Source organism: Coenobita brevimanus, chromosome 45 (genome assembly GCF_032717465.1).
Source record: "Coenobita brevimanus isolate Jiangsu-jjx chromosome 45, ASM3271746v2, whole genome shotgun sequence".
NCBI classification, from domain to species: Eukaryota; Metazoa; Arthropoda; class Malacostraca; order Decapoda; family Coenobitidae; genus Coenobita; species Coenobita brevimanus.
In genome coordinates, this window is record NC_136998.1 from 32,231,164 (window position 1) to 32,248,507 (window position 17,344).

At 43.7% G+C, this 17,344-nt stretch overlaps 1 protein-coding gene across 1 annotated transcript in view; it reads right to left on the reverse strand.

The window, feature by feature from the left end:
• Positions 1-17,344, reverse strand: part of CARPA (Carbonic anhydrase-related protein A) — a 556,097-nt gene that overhangs the window by 10,069 nt on the left and 528,684 nt on the right. The window contains exon 6 of the mRNA XM_080271217.1: positions 1,905-2,126. Coding sequence (XP_080127343.1) covers positions 1,905-2,126 — 222 coding nt within the window. The remainder of the gene's footprint in view (positions 1-1,904; positions 2,127-17,344) is intronic.

Sequence of the window (17,344 nt, forward strand, 5' to 3'; positions counted from 1 at the left end):
GTGTGTGTGTGTGTGTGTGTGTGTGTGTGTGTGTGTGTGTGTGTGTGTGTGTGTGTGTGTGTGTGTGTGTGTGTGTGTGTGTGTGTGTGTGTGTGTGTGTGTGTGTGTGTGTGTGTGTGTAAGAGACAAACAGACAGACACAGACAGAGAGAGCAAGGTGATGTTCAGAGTGTTCCGAGAGCCGCATTCTTGTCCTTCCCTCTCTCTCTCTCTCTCTCTCTCTCTCTCACTTTCCTCAGTCCACCTGTTGAAAGTTAGCTCTCCTTCCACTCTCTCTCTCTCTCTCTCTCTCTCTCTCTCATTTATCTTCCCCTTGCTCCTCTGTTCCTTCTTCCCTCTCTCCTTCCTTGTGCTACACCCTCTCGTACTTCCCTTTTATCAGCTGCCTCTCGTTTCACGCTTCCCTCAATCTTTGCTCTCTCTCTCTCTCTCACTCTCTCTCTCTCTCTCTCTCTCTCTCTCTCTCTCTCTCTCTCTCTCTTTCGTGCTTCTTAGGGCAGTCCTTTCTACACTTCCCTTTCTTGTTTTTTTCTCTACTAAATTATCTCTTTTCTTTCTTAATCGCCTCATTCTTTCATTTTTTTATTGTGTCGAGTTCTGGCTATAGACTACACACCCCGTTCCCGAGGCCCTGAAGTCCTACACGCAAGAGATGATATTACACGCCTCTTCATGTCACTACTTTGTCACTAACATCTACCACCCATACTGATCCATTATAAGACTCCCTTTCAAGACAGGTGGGATGGCATTAGTGGAGGTGTTTTTTATGACACGGCAGTGGGGTTTGTGAAAAAAAATAGGACTGTTTTAAAGAATTTCATATACACAAAATGATCACTGCCCCAGCCTAGGATCGATATAGCGTCCTATCAGATGGCCTTTCGACGCTCTACCACTTGACCTTCTCCTCCCCCTGACTCTTATCTTCTCTTTCCTCCCTCTCTCCTTTCTTAATTTTTGTCTCCTTCCTTTAACCTTCCCTATATTTCACATTCACTTTTTCTAGCGCTCTCCATCGCCTCTTCCTCTCTGCTCTTTCCTACTCTCTCTTTCTTCTTTCTCTTACTTTTTCCTCCTTTCTCCTACTCTCTGTTTCCTCTTTTCTCCTACTCTCTCTTTCCTCCTTTCCCCTACTCTCTTCTTCCTCCATTCTCCGACTCTCTCTCCTTCTTTCTCCTACTCTCGCTTTCCTCCTTTCTCCTACTCTCTTCTTCCCTAATTCTTCTCTAATTCTATACAATTTTAATTCTCTCATATTTCTTCTTCTCCATCTGTGTAACTCTCCAACATTTACAACCCTCTCCATATTTCATCATCATCTCCATTCCTGTGACCACCCTCCCATTTATTCATAGCCTGATAAGTGGTATGCATAGGATTATTCATTATTATTATACACTACCTTTGTTTCTACTTTATTTTTCGTCTTATAAATTCCACATTCTCACCTACCTTTTTTCACAGCTCGGTTATCAATTATCTATAACAGTTATCTACCCACCTACTATTTGGCAGCGTAGAAAGCAGTGTTTACAATATATTTAGTGATTCACATGTTTCCAGATCTCTCATAACCTAAATAATACAAAAGGAAATAGATATGATAGTTCTAGATGGGTTAGATCCACATTCTAAATATATAAGAACACGATCAGATACTATTCTAAGATCCCTGTCACGTACTAACCCCCTGAATGGTGTGCGGATTTGTTATTAATATGTCTCTTTCTGTTGTTCATTATTCTGCTTCTATTCCTTCTTAAATATATATCCTTACCTCCACCACCCATCTACTAACCTCCTTCTTGGTGTGTAGATCCGTTTGTCAATAATTCCTGTCTCTCTCAGGCTTCTACTCCTTCATCACAACTATCTACCCTTCTCTCTACCCATCTACTAACCTCCTGCTTGGTGATGTAGATGGGTTTGTTCATGATGAGCCAGGTAGTGGTCTCCCAGCATCCCGGGTGCGTGGTGGATCCGTCGTAGGTCATGAAGTGGTGTGTGGAGGGGAGGAGGCCGGCCAGGGACAGGTGTCGTATCGGCCACTGCTGACCTCTGTACACGACCTTGCTGAACCCGGACGACAGGATGCGTAGCTCGTCGTTCCCTGTGTCGCCCACCTGTAGAGAAGAATGATAGTGGACCGTAAAATCAACCTAAAGATGGACCGTATTATCAACCCGGAGAAAAAGATGATGGACCGTAATATCAACCTAAAGATGGACCGTATTATCAATCCCTAAATGGACCGTATTATCAACCCCTAAATGGACCGTATTATTATCCCCTAACTGGACCATATTATCAACCCCTAAATGGACCGTATTATTAACCCCTAAATGGACCGTATTATTAACCCCTAAATGGACCGTATTATTAACCCCTAAATGGACCGTATTATCAACCCCTTTCATCCTGTCACGTCATTTTAGTTTTTTCTTGCCTTCTACGGATGATTTTATTCAGCTTTTTTCATAGACTTTTCGAACTGGAGGGGTTAGATACAGCCTTCACTCACCCCATCACTACTAGAGGTCTGTCCTAAGTTAAATAGATTGGTCTGTAGATAAAAATAAACAAAATAATAATAAGTCATCAGATACACGAGGTTAAAAACTGAGTGAGCGAACGTGTGCAGAAGTTCCCAATTTTTTTAACAATAATTTTTAGACCATATGTGGATGATAGAATATGTCTGACCTTCGTGTATCGTTGCTGACTTCACCCTGCAATTTCGGAGGCAGGATGATCATATCTAACAATCACGCGTAATCCAAAAAATGACCGTAAAAGTTAGAGGCTTGCTAACTCTTCCCTCATTTCTGTTTTACGAATCAGACCGAATGATAGGCTGAAGAGCGAGGTACAATCAGCCAAAAAAGTAACGTCCATCTTACCACACGAACCACTCTGAAACAAGAACCATATATGGGGCACCCTGCAATTATAAGCGCAAATATTGTCCTTGGTAATTATTAAGACTCGAAATCGCATAAATCGTCATATAAATATTTGGTGATATATTTTTTGAAGCAATATATTAACGGATTCAAATGTGCCTGCAAAACTCGCTCATTTTCACAACCATCGATCCCCAGGGGTGCGATACTTTTTTGGCTAACTGTACAGCAAGTTTTAATGTATATTTTACAAAGTTCGGAATTATTTGTACAGTGAGTGCAAATTTTAGGCAATGTGTTCACTGTATGATTCATTAGGTCTACAAACTGGCTGAAATACTGAAAGATAAGAGGGACAGGGAAAGTTACAAGATACTGCGAATGGAAAGAACTTGTACATTAAAGAAACAGGGGAAAAATGTAAAATAATAAAAAGGGTAAAATGACAGAGTTGGAAAAGGAAAAAGAATAGTCAAAAAAAGACCACGAAATAAAGAGAACGAAAGAAAAGACTGAAATAATTACATGGATTTCTCCACTCTTTTCTTGTCTTGCTAGCTCTCTGGAAAAAAAAAAAAAAATTGAAAGCAATAATGGAACAAAAAGAAAAAAATTACAAAGATCTTACATAATGAAAGAAGAAAATATAAAGCCAAAAAGAAAAAATACAGCCATTGACAAAACTTAACACAATCATCATCATCATCATCATCATTCAAAGCCTATAACCTCCCCGCCTCCCAAAAAAACAGAAAAGCAAAAAAATAAAGTGTGCATCATAACAAAAACAATAAAGGCAATCTAAGAGCAAGACCATAAAAACACTGAGTGGATGCGATCAGGAGGAAGGCTGTAACCATGAATAAGAAAATGACTCGAAACACAATGAGGCCGGAAACAATAGTAAATGCTCAATGCACCCGGATGTAAAACGAAAAAAAGAAAAAGAAAACTTAGTGAGAAAATCATCATTACCATCATTATCGTCATTATTTCTCCTCCTTCTTCTCATCATTATCAATCCTCTTCTTCTTCCTCCTCCTCCTCCACATCATCATCATCATCATCATCATCATCATCATCATCATCATCATCATCGTCATCATCATCACCAATCGTTATTACTGATCATCATTATCATCACCGTTTAGGTTATTTTTTTTCCATGCAACTAACAATTTCATTTTTATTTCATATTAGATATGTCATGGCAATTTTATTTGGCTTCTTCGCCACACACTGTCGTCCCTCAATTAAAATAATCACGCGGATATGGCAAAAATATATTAAAGTTACATTACCATAGTAGTTAACCCTTTCTCCTAATAACAACCATAACAAACACAACTAAAAAGGCGCCCAATTTCACATACCCACCATCCACGGAGCCAGGCATGAAAAACAAGCATAAGAATAAGGAATACACTGCGGTCACCACTTTCCTTACGACACAACCGCCCTCATTTGCATAGCGGGCGATGGAGAGTATTTGGGGCCTTAGTGCTTGTGGTAATGTGGGTAATTCTGGCGAAGGGCTGGATAAGATCAGTGTGTAGTTGGGGTTCGCCTAGACCGCCTCTGCTTCGCCACTGTTCCAGTCTCTGAGTGTTTGCTTGTAATTTGCTTGTCACCCCTCGTCGTCCGCCTCCTGCGTCACATACACACACTCATGCACACATATACACAAACATGCACATGAACACAGCTATACTCTCTCTCTCTCTCTCTCTCTCTCTGCGGTTTCTTATATGCCAGAGTACTCACAGACATACGAATACGAATGTGGTTATACGGAGACTCATAAACAAACACAAAATGGTTCTCTCTCTCTCTCTCTCACACACACACACACACACACACACACACACACACACACACACACACACACGGCTAAACACATACCCGCACAGAAACACACCTACACACATACACATCCTCACGTCCAATACTTTCCCCCACCACACAAAAAACTTCCACATCCCCAACACCAACTCTACATACAGCTTCTTCTTTCATGTATCTGATAATCAAGCAGGGAGAATGATAGCCGGAATAAATCCTTCCTTATGCTAGCCATGTACGATGTAACTCAAGAATGGGTGCTCTCAGAAGTAAGAGAAACGCAAGGGGAAATCAAACTGGTAGATTAGCTATGTTTTTGTGTATATCAGGGTTTGTATGAGTTTGTATATGTTATCGGTATGAATCAGAAGGATGAGAAAGCACGCATGCACATGGAAGGGCATACTGTCAGCACTCACTTTAAATATCATCATTCACTTTTAAAATCTCTCTATTTCAACTTTGATCCCGACCTCATGGAAGTTAATTCTACCTTTCTTACTCTACATAAGGCAACTTTCTTCCACCTTCTCGCCCACAATTTAGTTACATTTTAATTAATTGGTATCAATTCAAAGCTTAGCAAAATCGTCAGGAGCCTGCGAGAAGAAATTGCTCAAGACTCTACCGCCATCATCCTAGTACCACCTCGCAAACCACCGCAACAACACCCCTCACCCCACCACAGAAACCCTCAGTCACTTCCCATTTCCCTTTAACCCCTCCATTAAACCCCTTCTTCCCTCTCACTTTCGTCAGACAACCCCCATTCTCTGTCTGTCTGTCTGTCTGTCTGTCTGTCTATCTGTCTGTCTCTAACCCCTACCTTTCCCCCTCAACTCCTCCTCCGGTACTCCCTCCCCTTTTCTCCCTCCCTCTCCCCCTCCACTTAAGCCAGCCAATATGCAAATCGTCTCGTCCCTCTTCTCTCTCTCTCTCTCTCTCTCTCTCTCTCTCTCTCTCTCTCTCTCTCTCCATGTACGTCTGTATGCAGGTATCCATGTATTTGCCTGAGTCCTATTTCGAAAACAAACCAAAATCTCTCTCTCTCTCTCTCACACACACACACACACACACACACACACCTCCCCGGCCGTAAACCTGAAGGAGGGGTGACAGGGACGCCCTTGGCCCGTAAAGTTAAACGCACTGGGACGGAGAGCCTGCAACTTGGCGAGACTTCTTCAGGAGACGTAGGAGATGTTTTGCGAGATTTGTGGGAGATGGTTTAGGGTCTCGAGGGGTGCTAGGGACAGTGGGAGAGTTGTGGGAGATAGCTGAGGATTCTGAGAGACATATGAGTTTGTGAAGGACGTGTGGAACTTTAGGAGGTGTTTTGTTTGAGAGATTTTGTGAGAGTTGGCTCAGGGTCTGGAGGGGTGTGAGAGATAAGAGTTGTGAGAGACAGTTTAGGATCCTGGGAGTAAAGGGAGATTTCATGAATCTGAGAGAGACTTGTGGAGATTATGAGGCGCTTTACGGGATTTTATAAGACTCAGTTTAGGGTTTTGATGGGTGTGAGAGACAGTGAGAGAGTTGTGAGAGATAACAGAACTCTGGGAGACTGGTGTGGGATATGAGAGAAGTGTTTGGTTATATGTGAGAGATACTTTCGGGTTCTAAGATGGTGTGGGAGATATGAGAAATGTTTTTGGATATTTGTGGGGAAAGGCAAGGGATTCGCGGATATACAAGAGATTTTCGGAGATAGGCCAGCCGCACCACCTTCCAAGCCTTACCACTTTCCTAGCCTTACTATTTCCTAACCTCGCTACCTTCCTAACCTCGCTACCTTCCTAACCTGACCACTCGCCTAACCCTGTCCCTCTCCTAACCTTACCGATCTTCTTGGCATACCACCCTCTTAACTTCATTACTGCCCTGACTTTGCCACTCTCCCACCTTCACCACTCTCCTAATCGTCACTCACCCAGTCTTGCAACTCTCCTAACCTTACTAATCTCTTAATCTTACACTCCTAACCTAACCACCTTCCTAACCTCACTCTTCCAAACCAGACCATTCTCCTGGTATAACACTTCTTAACTTCTCTCTTCTCCTGACTTTACCACTCTACTGACATTACCATTCTCCCAACCTTTAGCATTCTCCTAACATTAGCACTCTCCTAACCATATCACACTCCTATCCTTACCCTGAAACATATACCCTCATCACCTTCCTCATTTTGCCGCCGCTCTAAACTTTGGGATGTGAGATATTGGATGGGATAAAAGATATCTGAAAGATATGGATGGTTATGTTATGGAAACTGAGAGGGTTAGGTTAGAAAGGATGGATATAAAGTCTAGTAGGGGTAGAATAGGTCTGATGGGAATAGTTTTATTAAGACGGTGGGGTTACGTTAAGTACCGGTACGTTAGAATGTGAAGGCAAGGTAGGGTATGTTAGGGAGGACACGGTGAGTTAGTATCTGGCTAAGCAATAGAAGAAAAGGTTGACCTGGACAGATAGGTGTGGACGGGATAGGCTGGGATAGTTGAGGGCAGTGGGTGGTGGGGTAGTTAAGGGATTAGTTCGTACAGTACATCCTGCGAGGAAGAGAGCTGTATCAGGAGTAGTGTTGGTGATGTCAGGGATTAAATAAAAGACTTCTGGTATTTCGATGGGTTGGAGGAAGGGCAAAAAATGGATGGGGAGGACAAAGAGTGGGTTGGACGGGCTACTGGCATGTTGGTACTGGGGCACTATGGGGACTGAAAAACGTGGAGACGAGCACTGTGGGTTGGACGGAATGAGTATGATGAAATTCCAGATCTAAAAAGACTGTAAATATTTTCTAAACCAAGAGGAACAAGAGCTTAAACCAAGAAAACAGCCAACACATCCTCTCTCACACCCCTTATATCTTGTAACCAGATTAAAAAGGAGACACTTGCAGACGATTATAAGTACCTGGAGACGCTGTGGATTCCTAACTTGCTGAGGAATCATTTAGAATTCTTCAACAAACAATCCTATCACTCCCTGTGCATCTGGTTCGAGGGCTATTTTTTCTCCTTGTCATTTTATCTCCCCACTTCAACCCCACTTCCTCCTTCTTCACTTTCTCTTGGCCTGTCTTCTTTCTTCGCTTTCGTCTCATCTTTTCTCATTTCTATCGCTTGTTTTATTTTTCCTACTACATGTTCACCGTATCTCTTCACTACCTTAATCCTATATCTTTCTTTCTTCAATCTCCCCTTCTCTTCTCATTATCCTACTCCCTACTTCACAGCTCTCCCTCTCTTTTATTATAGCTCTTCTCTCTCTCTCTCTCTCTCCTCATTTCTTTTCGTATATTTTTCCCTCCCGGCCAAAGTTTTCTCATCTCTCTCACCTCATCCCCTCATCTTTACCAGTTTCTGACACTGCTCCTCCTCCCCTTCTCATCTCTTCTCTTCTCCTCTCTTCTCATCTCTCCTCTCTTCTCATCTCTTCTCTTCTCTCTCTCTCTCTCGTACCTTTTGCAACATCTATCTTTTTCAGCTTTTCACATTTCACTTACTCCTCTCACCTTCTTCTCATTTACACCATCATCTCCCTCACATCTCCACGTCAATTCCTCTCACTTCCAGTTAATCTCCACATCATCTCCCAGTCATTTCCCCACCACATCATCTCCCTCTCATTTTCCCAAATTTCCACCTCACATCCCTCTCAATCTCTCCTCATCTCACCATCTTCTTCTCATCTTCATATTCTCTCACCTCATCTCATCACTGCTTCATTTTCCCCTCATCTCCATTCCCCATCTCCACGTAATTTCCTCTTCATCACCTGTTCATCATCTCCTAGACTCCACCTGATCACCTCCACCTTCTCTACATCTCCATCTTATCCTCCTGACTGTCAACTCATCACCCCGTCATTACCCCCTCATCTCAATTTCCACCTCATCTCCATCTCATCACCCCCTCATCGCCATCTCATCACCCCCTCATTACCACCTCATCTCCATATCATTACCCCATTTCCACCTCATGACCCCCTCATTTCCCCTCATCTCCATCACGTCTCCCCCTCACCTCCACCTCATCACCCCTTCATCTCTACCTCATTACCCCCTCATCTCCACCACATCTCCCACTCAGCTCCACCACATCTCCACCTCATTTCCACCTAGCCTAGCGGACCACTTCTCGCCTCACCCTTATTTAAGAACATTGCTGGCGGTAAAACGAGACACACAGCCTACCCTTTCTCTCTCTCTCTCTCTCTCTCTCTCTCTCTCTCTCTCTCTCTCTTTCTCTCTTTCTCTCTCTCTCTCTCTCTCTCCAGTCCTGATAGTATCGTCTTTGTCAACCAGTCCCCTTCCTCCTTCCACCCTCATTTCCCTTCCCTCCTCTCCCCCTCCCTTTCTCTGCCTTTCCCTACTTTCTCCATCTTTCCCCTCTTATTTCCTTTCCCTCCTCTCCCCCTCCCTCCCTTCCCCAACTTTCCATTTTTTTTCTTTCCCTGTTCTTTCCTTTCCTTCCTCTCCCTCTGCCTTCCTTTGCCTTTCCCTCCTTTCCCCATTTTTTCTATCCTTTTCTTTCCCTTCTCTCTCTTTTCCTTTCTCTCCCTCTTTGCCTTTCCTCTGCCTTTCCCTCCCCTTCTCCCTTTACACTATTTTTCTTTTTCTCCCTCTACTCCCCCTCCCAGTTTCATTCTTCTCCTCCTCTCTTCCTTCCTCTCCCCTGGTGTTCACTTAGCTTGCTCTCCATTCTCCACCACTTTCCTTCCTCCCTCTCCCTGCTTCTGCCCCCCCCCCTCTCTCTCTCTCTCTCTCTCTCTCTGACCTACCTAAGAAAAGCAAGACCTGTAAGTGCTGATAGTATCTTGTGTCAACTATGAGTAGTCCCCCCCCCTCTCTCTCTCTCTCTCGCTCTCACCTAGGAGAAGCGAGACCTGCGAGTGTTGATACTATCTTCTTTGTCAACCATTTCGCCCACCCCCCTCCCCCTCCCACACCCTTTCTCCTTACCCCTTCCCCTCCCCTCTCTCCACCCTTCCCTTCCCTTCTCTCCCCCTTACCCTCTCCCCTTCCTCTCCCTTTCCTCTCACGCCCGACTTCGTTATCTAGAACGAGGGAAGGTGTGGTGAGAGGCGATGCAAAGAGTGAGGGGAGGGAAGGGGAGGGGTAGGTCTGGAAATGAGGGGAAGTGAGGTCAGGGCCAATGGCAGAAATGAGGGGAGAAGTGACGCCGCGGAAGGGATGGAGGCCAAAGTAGGAGGGCGAGGGGAGAGGGGAAGAAAGCTGTGAATGGAAAGGGGGCGTAAGAATGAGGGGAAAGAAAGAGGGGAGAGGTAATACGTAGAACTGATGTGGGAAGGTGAGGGGAGAGGATAAGGAGATACAAATGGAGAGGTAACGCTGAGAATGAGGGGAAAGAAAAAGGGGAGAATAATGTAGAGACAGATTTAGATGTCGGAAGGTGAAGGGAGACGCGAAACTAAGACTGAGGGGAAATAAGGGGAACAGTTAAGTACGGAACTGAGGATTGGTGGAAAGTACAACGTATGTGGGAAATGACAGGAGAGACAAAAGTAAATATGGAGATGAGGGGAGAGGTGATGTAACGAACGAGGGGAAAGAAAAAGGGAAAAGGTAAGGCGGAGATAAAGGTAAAAATAGGAAAATAAAGAGAGAGGAGATATAAAGAATGAGGGAAGTAAGGGTAGAAGAAACGTGAGGAGGAGAAGGAGAGGTAAGGGTAGGAACGAGAAGGAGGTGAGGGGAGAGGCAGTCATGAGAAGAGGGGACATGAGGGGAGAGATGAGAATGACTGGGGGGGGGGACATTAGAGGGAGTGAGGGGAGAAATGAAGCAAGAAGGAAGGGAATACTGAAAGTGAGGGGAAGGCGGGGGAAGAGACGTATCTAAGAATGAGGGGAAATGAGCAAAGAAACATTTAAGTGAAGTGAGGGGAGAGGAGATGCTACGAATGAGGGAAGAAAGGAAGAAATACAGGTACGGAGGAAAGAAAGTTGTGGAGATGAAGGTTAAAAGTGAGGGGAAGAAGTTTTACAAGGAAATGAGGGGAAATGAAGGCGAAAACAGTGGTACGGCTGAAGAGAGATGAAGGAAAACGGGAGGAAACAATGACAGGAAGGAACCAATGAGGGGAAAAAATGAGGGGAAGAGGGAGGAAAGCGCCGTGAAATGAAGATGAAGGGAAAAATGTGAGGAAAAGAGGGGAAAATAAAACTAATAATGAAAAGATGAGGAGGAAATGAGGCTGAGAGAGAACAATGCAAAGAATAAAATGCAGGAAAGAATGAGGAGAAAAGAGGGGAGAAGTGCAGAGAATGATACGAGATGAGGGGAAAGGCGATGCTAAGAATCAGATGAAGTGACGGGAGAAGTGGTGAGGGGAAACAGGGAGTACTAAGAATGAGGGGAAGAAGAAAAGAAGGAGGGAAGAGGCAGTTCTGGAAATGAGTGGAGATGAGGGGAGATGCGGTAGTAAGAATGGCAGGAGGTGAGGGGAATACTGGAAGATATGATAGTAACGAGAGGGGAAATAATAAAAATAAAGGGAAGGGAGGGGAGAGGCGATGCTGAGAATGAGTGAGGTGAGGAGAAATGCGATGTAGGAAATGAGGCAGCAATGAAGATTAGGAGAGCCAAGGGAGAGGGGAGATGAGGGGAGAGGTGATGTGAGGTGAAAGGCAATAATGAGAACGAGGGGAGAAGTGCTGATGGGAAAGAGGGGAAGTGAGGGGAGAGGTTGGTGTGAGGTGAGAGGCATAACTGAACTGGGAGAGGACATGACGGGACTTGAGGGGAGATGCATTGCTAAGAACGAGGGGATATGAGGGGAGAGATGATAAGAATGAGGAAAGATGAGGGGAGAGGTGACGTTAAGAGCAAGATGAGGTGAGGGGAAAGATGGCGTTAAGAATGAGGGAATGCGAGGGGACTGAAAATGCTAAGAATGAAGAAATGAAGAAGAATGAGAGGAGAAATGATGTTAGGAATATGAAGAGGTGAGGGGAAAGACTGTGCTAAGAATGAGGGAGGGTGAGGGGAAAAGGCGTGCATAAAACGAGGGAGAGTGAGGGGATATGGAGTGATTAGGGTAAGGGGAGGTGGGAGAAGAGGGGGTGAGTAGAATGACAGGGGGTGGGAGGAAAAAAAGTGCTGAGAATGAGGGGAGGGGAGGGGAATGGGAGTGCACAGAATGAGGGAAGGGAAGAAGAAAACAGTCCTAAGAATGAAGGGAGGGGAGGGGAAAAGGAGTGCGCAGAATGAGGGGAAGGGGGAGGGAAGAGGAGGTACGAAGACAAGTGAAGCGAGGGGTGAAGCATAACCGAAGTGAGAGGAGATGTGAGAAGGGTGAGGGGAGGTGAGGGGAGAAGTGACGAAGTGAGAAGATAGAATATAGAAAATGAGGTAGGTAGAGGGATGATGATCAAGAAAGGAGATGAGGGGAAAAGTGAGGGGAGTGATGAGGGAAGAAGTGAGGCTGGGACATGAGATGAAGTACTAGAAATGAGAGGACGAAATCAAGACAAGACGAGAGAAGATGTACTAGGAGTGAGGGGAGATGAGGGGAGGTAAGGGGAAATGAAAGCTGTGACGCGAAGTAATACCAATAATGAGGGGAAGGTGAGAATGTGAGGGGAGGCTGGAAGAGGTTATGCTTTGGTGGGGTGCGGTGAGGGGAAAGGCAGTGATGGAAACGAGGGGAAGTGAGGGGAAGGGTGATTCAGGAAATGTGGGAAGATGATGCTGGGAATAAGGAAATTAAAGTGATGATATAAATATGGGTGAGATAAATAGATGAAGTGATAGATAAATAGGCATCCTGATAAACAGATGGACGGTTCGATAGATAAATACACAGGCAGGCAGACATACAGAGAGGCATTTATATTCATGCACACACACACACACATATATATATATATATATATATATATATATATATATATATATATATATATAGAGAGAGAGAGAGAGAGAGAGAGAGAGAGAGAGAGAGAGAGAGAGAAACTAAGAAAAAGAAAACACGAAATAACAGAATGAGAGGAAACGAGAAAAGATGCAAATCCTTGAATGAGGGGAAAAGAGGGAAAAGGCAATAGAGGGCATGAAAGGAAGTGAGGGGAGAGGTGGACGCTGTGAGGGGAGACGCGAGAAATTAGAAAGAGAGAGAGACGAAGGAGGGAATCGGCAAACGAGAGAAAGACAGAGAAAGAGGGCGAAAGAGGGAGAAGAGGGGAGAGAGACCATGCCGAGAGAGGAGAAAGAGGCAAAATGAGAAAAAGCGAAGTGAAAGTCAAGAGTGAGAGAGAAAGAGGCTGTGATTAGAATAAGGGGAGAAAGAAAGAAAGCGAGCGAAAGAAATTAGAGAAAAGGAGGAACAGGAGGGGGAAGGAAGACAGAGGGAATAAAAAAACAGAGGATGGAAGCAAAAGACAAAGGGAATGGAGAAATATACAAAAGGAAACAAGAGGGAAAAAGTATTAGAAAGGAATATCAGAGAAAAACATTACATATAAACTGACTTGGAGAGATCAAATAATATTCTTTGATAAAAAAAAAAAAAATGATTAACAATGGCAAACAGAATTAAAATAAGGTTTACATTCAACAAACATCGAAACTAAAATGAACGAAAAATGACTTACATCGAACAGAAAAGAATTATGTAGAAATAAGACTGATGAACAAATAACAAACTCACAATGAATATATACACCAAATAAACATACAGAATGAACACATGTCACTTGAATAAATGCTAAAGGAAGAATCAAATATAACACTTTAGATGAACAAATAAATAATGAAAAAAGAAATTCACAAAGAACAGAACTTATACTGCAAGTGAAAAAATAAATACCAGACTCAGAAATGAACAGATATCAAGGCAAAAGTGAGCAAGAAAAAAGGGGTGAACTAACTCAGGGGAAAGAAATTACACTCAACTCAGAAGAAAACAAAAAAACCTGCGAATTAAGAGAAAAATAAACACAGCCTTCCTTGACCTCCTTTATTACCAGCACGAACTAACAAAAATAATAAAATCGTCAGGTAGTAGAAAGAATAAATAAAAATACTGTTATTTTACTAAGTGAATTAAAAGCCAGCTCTATTAAAGGGAGTAAAGCCATTTCCTCTGAGGAGATTAAAAGCAACTCTCCTCCTTGCAATCTCTCTCTCTCTCTCTCTCTCTCTCTCTCTCTCTCTCTCTCTCTCTCTCTCTCTCTCTCTCTCTCTCTCTCTCTCTCTCTCTCTCTCTCTCTCTCAACATCTTCCCCTCCTTTTTCCCTCTGTTCATTTCCCTGTACTCTTTAATATCATCAACTTCCCACCAGTCACCTTAATAAACGAAATGAAGTCTGGTTTTACTGTGATATAGAGGTTAAGTCTCTCTCTCTCTCTCTCTCTCTCTCGCTCGCTCGCTCGCTCTCTCTCATAACTCAAAAACAAATAAATAAATGAACAACCAAAAGGAACTACTCTATCCTTTCCAATTTTGAGTTTTAGCCCTTTTTTTTTTTTTTTTTTTTTTGACAACGACCAGATGATTTATGCAGCAAAGAGGAGATTTTTGAAAGCCTAAAACATTACATCAAATCACCATAACCACTTCAGTACAATGACGCCTTCTTTATTGAAGTCCTGATATCTCTAATCCATTTTATTATTAGTGGAGGCATCTCACTGATTTTACTCTAAAGATTTTTTTTTTCTCTATGTAATCTTGTTTTGTTAAGACGGTTCTATTCAGAGTATAAGACACCTCTCAATCATTATTATCCCCTAAGTCCATTAGTTAGTGCTAGTGTTAGATATCTTTATTTTGGTTCAGGAAAAAGATAAGAAATGATTTATAATAAGATCCAGTGACTCCTTCAATGCCTTATTCTTGCTATCAATATTTAGATTCAGGATGAAATTAAGAACAGATTAATAATATGATTCAATGACTCCTTTAATACCTTGTTCTTGCTATTTTTATTTAGGATGAGGGTAAAGTTATGGACAGGTTTGTATCAAGATCCGAATGATTTCTTTATCACTATATTTTTGCCATCCCCAGAGGGCTATAATTGATTTAGGTAAATTTTTGAATTGGTGGGGATACAGATTCTAATTACACCTTTCACTATTACAAGGGGGTCTAAAAAAAATCAAGAAAATACTTTAATAGAATGAAGAACAAAACTACGAATAACATCCTCACACAAAGATGGGGTTATCAAAGAAAAAAGAGGAAATCCACGTATTCCATTTCGCTCAGGGTTTGAAAATGGTTCCCTGTACAAAGAAAAATAGAAGATTCAGTTCCTTGAGCTTACGAAAATACAACATCTGCAGTTTTGGCGGTGGTGTGGAGGGCAATTATATATCTTTTTTTCTGAGGCCAAAATACACCTTGGAATGTGTGTGTGTGTGTGTGTGTGTGTGTGTGTGTGTGTGTGTGTGTGTGTGTGTGTGTGTGTGTGTGAGAGAGAGAGAGAGAGAGAGAGAGAGAGAGAGAGAGAGAGAAACTCTCCTTCAACACGCCAACACTTCCGGCTCGGATTGGAAAAAAAAAAATCAGCAAAAATCGCTTAAAAACACAAGCTCAAGCACCACAATGTTTGGGGAAAAAAAAGAACTGGCATTATTTTTTTTCGCTGTTCGGGCCGAGTTGGCAGGCTGACGAACTTGAGGTGAAGTTTGAGAAGTGAAGGATTAAAAGACGTTGGTGTAGGTGACTTCTTGGGTGTTGGTGCTTTGTGAGTGAGGGGGAAGCATGGGGGAGAGGGAGGGGGAAAAAGGGGAGAGGGAGGGGGGGAGGGAAGCATGGGGGAAAGAGAGAAGGAAAGAGAAAAGAGGGAGGGGGAGGCGGAGGTGATGGGAGAAATAGAGAAGCCAGGAAGGACTGATGTAGATACGGAAGAGTGAAGGAAAGAGGGGAAGAAAGGGGCAGAGAGAGGGGAATTAGAAGGGGGAGAGGGGGAAGGGACGAGGAGGGGAAGGGGAATGACGAGAGATGGAAAGGGAAGGAAACAAGCTTGAGAGGTGAAGCATCAAAGGTGTTAGTGTACTTTCTTGAGCGTTCGTGCTTTGTGTAAGGAGGGAGAAGAGGAGGGAGAAAGGAAGGGGGAGGGAGGGGGGGAAAAGGGAAGAGGAAGGAAAGGAGGAGAGGGGATAGTTGGATGGATAAATCAGTGCAGGAAGTATTACTAGTTAGAAGAGGGGAATATATGAGGAAGGAAGGGAATGACAGAGCCGAAGGAAGGGGAAGAGAGAGGGGAATTAGCGAGGGAAGAAGGGGAAAGAACAGGGAGGGGAAGGAGGATTAATGAGGGATGGGAAGGTAACAAGTCTAAGAGACGAAGAATTAAGAGGTGTTGGTGTGGGTGTGAGGGGGAGGGGGAGAGGGGGAGGGGAACAGAAAGGGAGGGAAACGAGAGGAAGGGGACGAGAGGGACGGGAGGGACTAGTTGGCAAGAGAAATAAGTTCAGGAAGGAATGGTACTAAGGAGATGGGGAGGGGAAGTGAAGAGGAATATAAAGAGAGAGATGAACAAGAGGGAGAGAGAGGGTAATTAGTGGAGAAAGAAAGGGAAGGGCGAGGGAGAGGAAGGGAAGAGAGAGGGAGAAGGAAAGGGTGAGGGAGGGGAAAGAAAGGGAGGGGAAGAGAAGGGGAGAGAGGGAAAAGAAGCAAGTCTGAGAGGTGGAGGATTACAAGGCGTTGGTGTGTGTGACTTCTTGAGTGTTGGTGTTTTGTGTGAGAGGAGGAGGAAAGGTTAGAAGAAGCAGGAAAGACTGGCAGAGAAACGGGGAAGGGATTTAAAAAGGTAAGATCGGGGAGAGCGAGAGGAAGGGGAGAGGAGAGGGAAGGGAAAGAGAAAAAAACAAGTGGAGGAAGAGGGATAAGGGAAGGGAAAGGAAGTGGGATTAATAACACAGGTAAAGGAAGAAGTTTGAGAGGTAAGCCTAAAAATTGGCGCTTTTGTTTTTAGTATTTTTTGACAATATTATTCTATTTAGGAATGACTTTATGAACTGGAAGGGTTTGATACAGACCTCATTGATTCTTTCACTACCAATGGGCTCTCGTAAAGTAAATTAAATCGCATGGAGATAATGAACATAAAAGGACGTCACCGTACTGAAGAACTTAACTTTCCCCTTGACTGGCAAACTACTGCCAACACCACCACCACCACCACTACTACTACTACCACCTCTACTCTACCTCTCCTCCTCCTCCTCCTCCTCCTCCTCCTACTACTACTACTACTACTACTACTACTACTGCTGCTACTACTACTACTACTACATTCCTCAGAGGGAGCATCAAAAAAAGATATGGACCTTGGTACTGAAGTGGGGAGAGAGATAATGACTGATCCACACACACACACACACACACACACACACACACACACACACACACACACACCTTGGTACTGAAGTGGGGAGAGAGATAATGACTGATCCACACACACACACACACACACACACACACACACACACACACACACACACACACACCTTGGTACTGAAGTGGGGAGAGAGATAATGACTGATCCACACACACACACACACACACACACACACACACACACACACACACACACACCTGATAAGTAATTGTCAGATA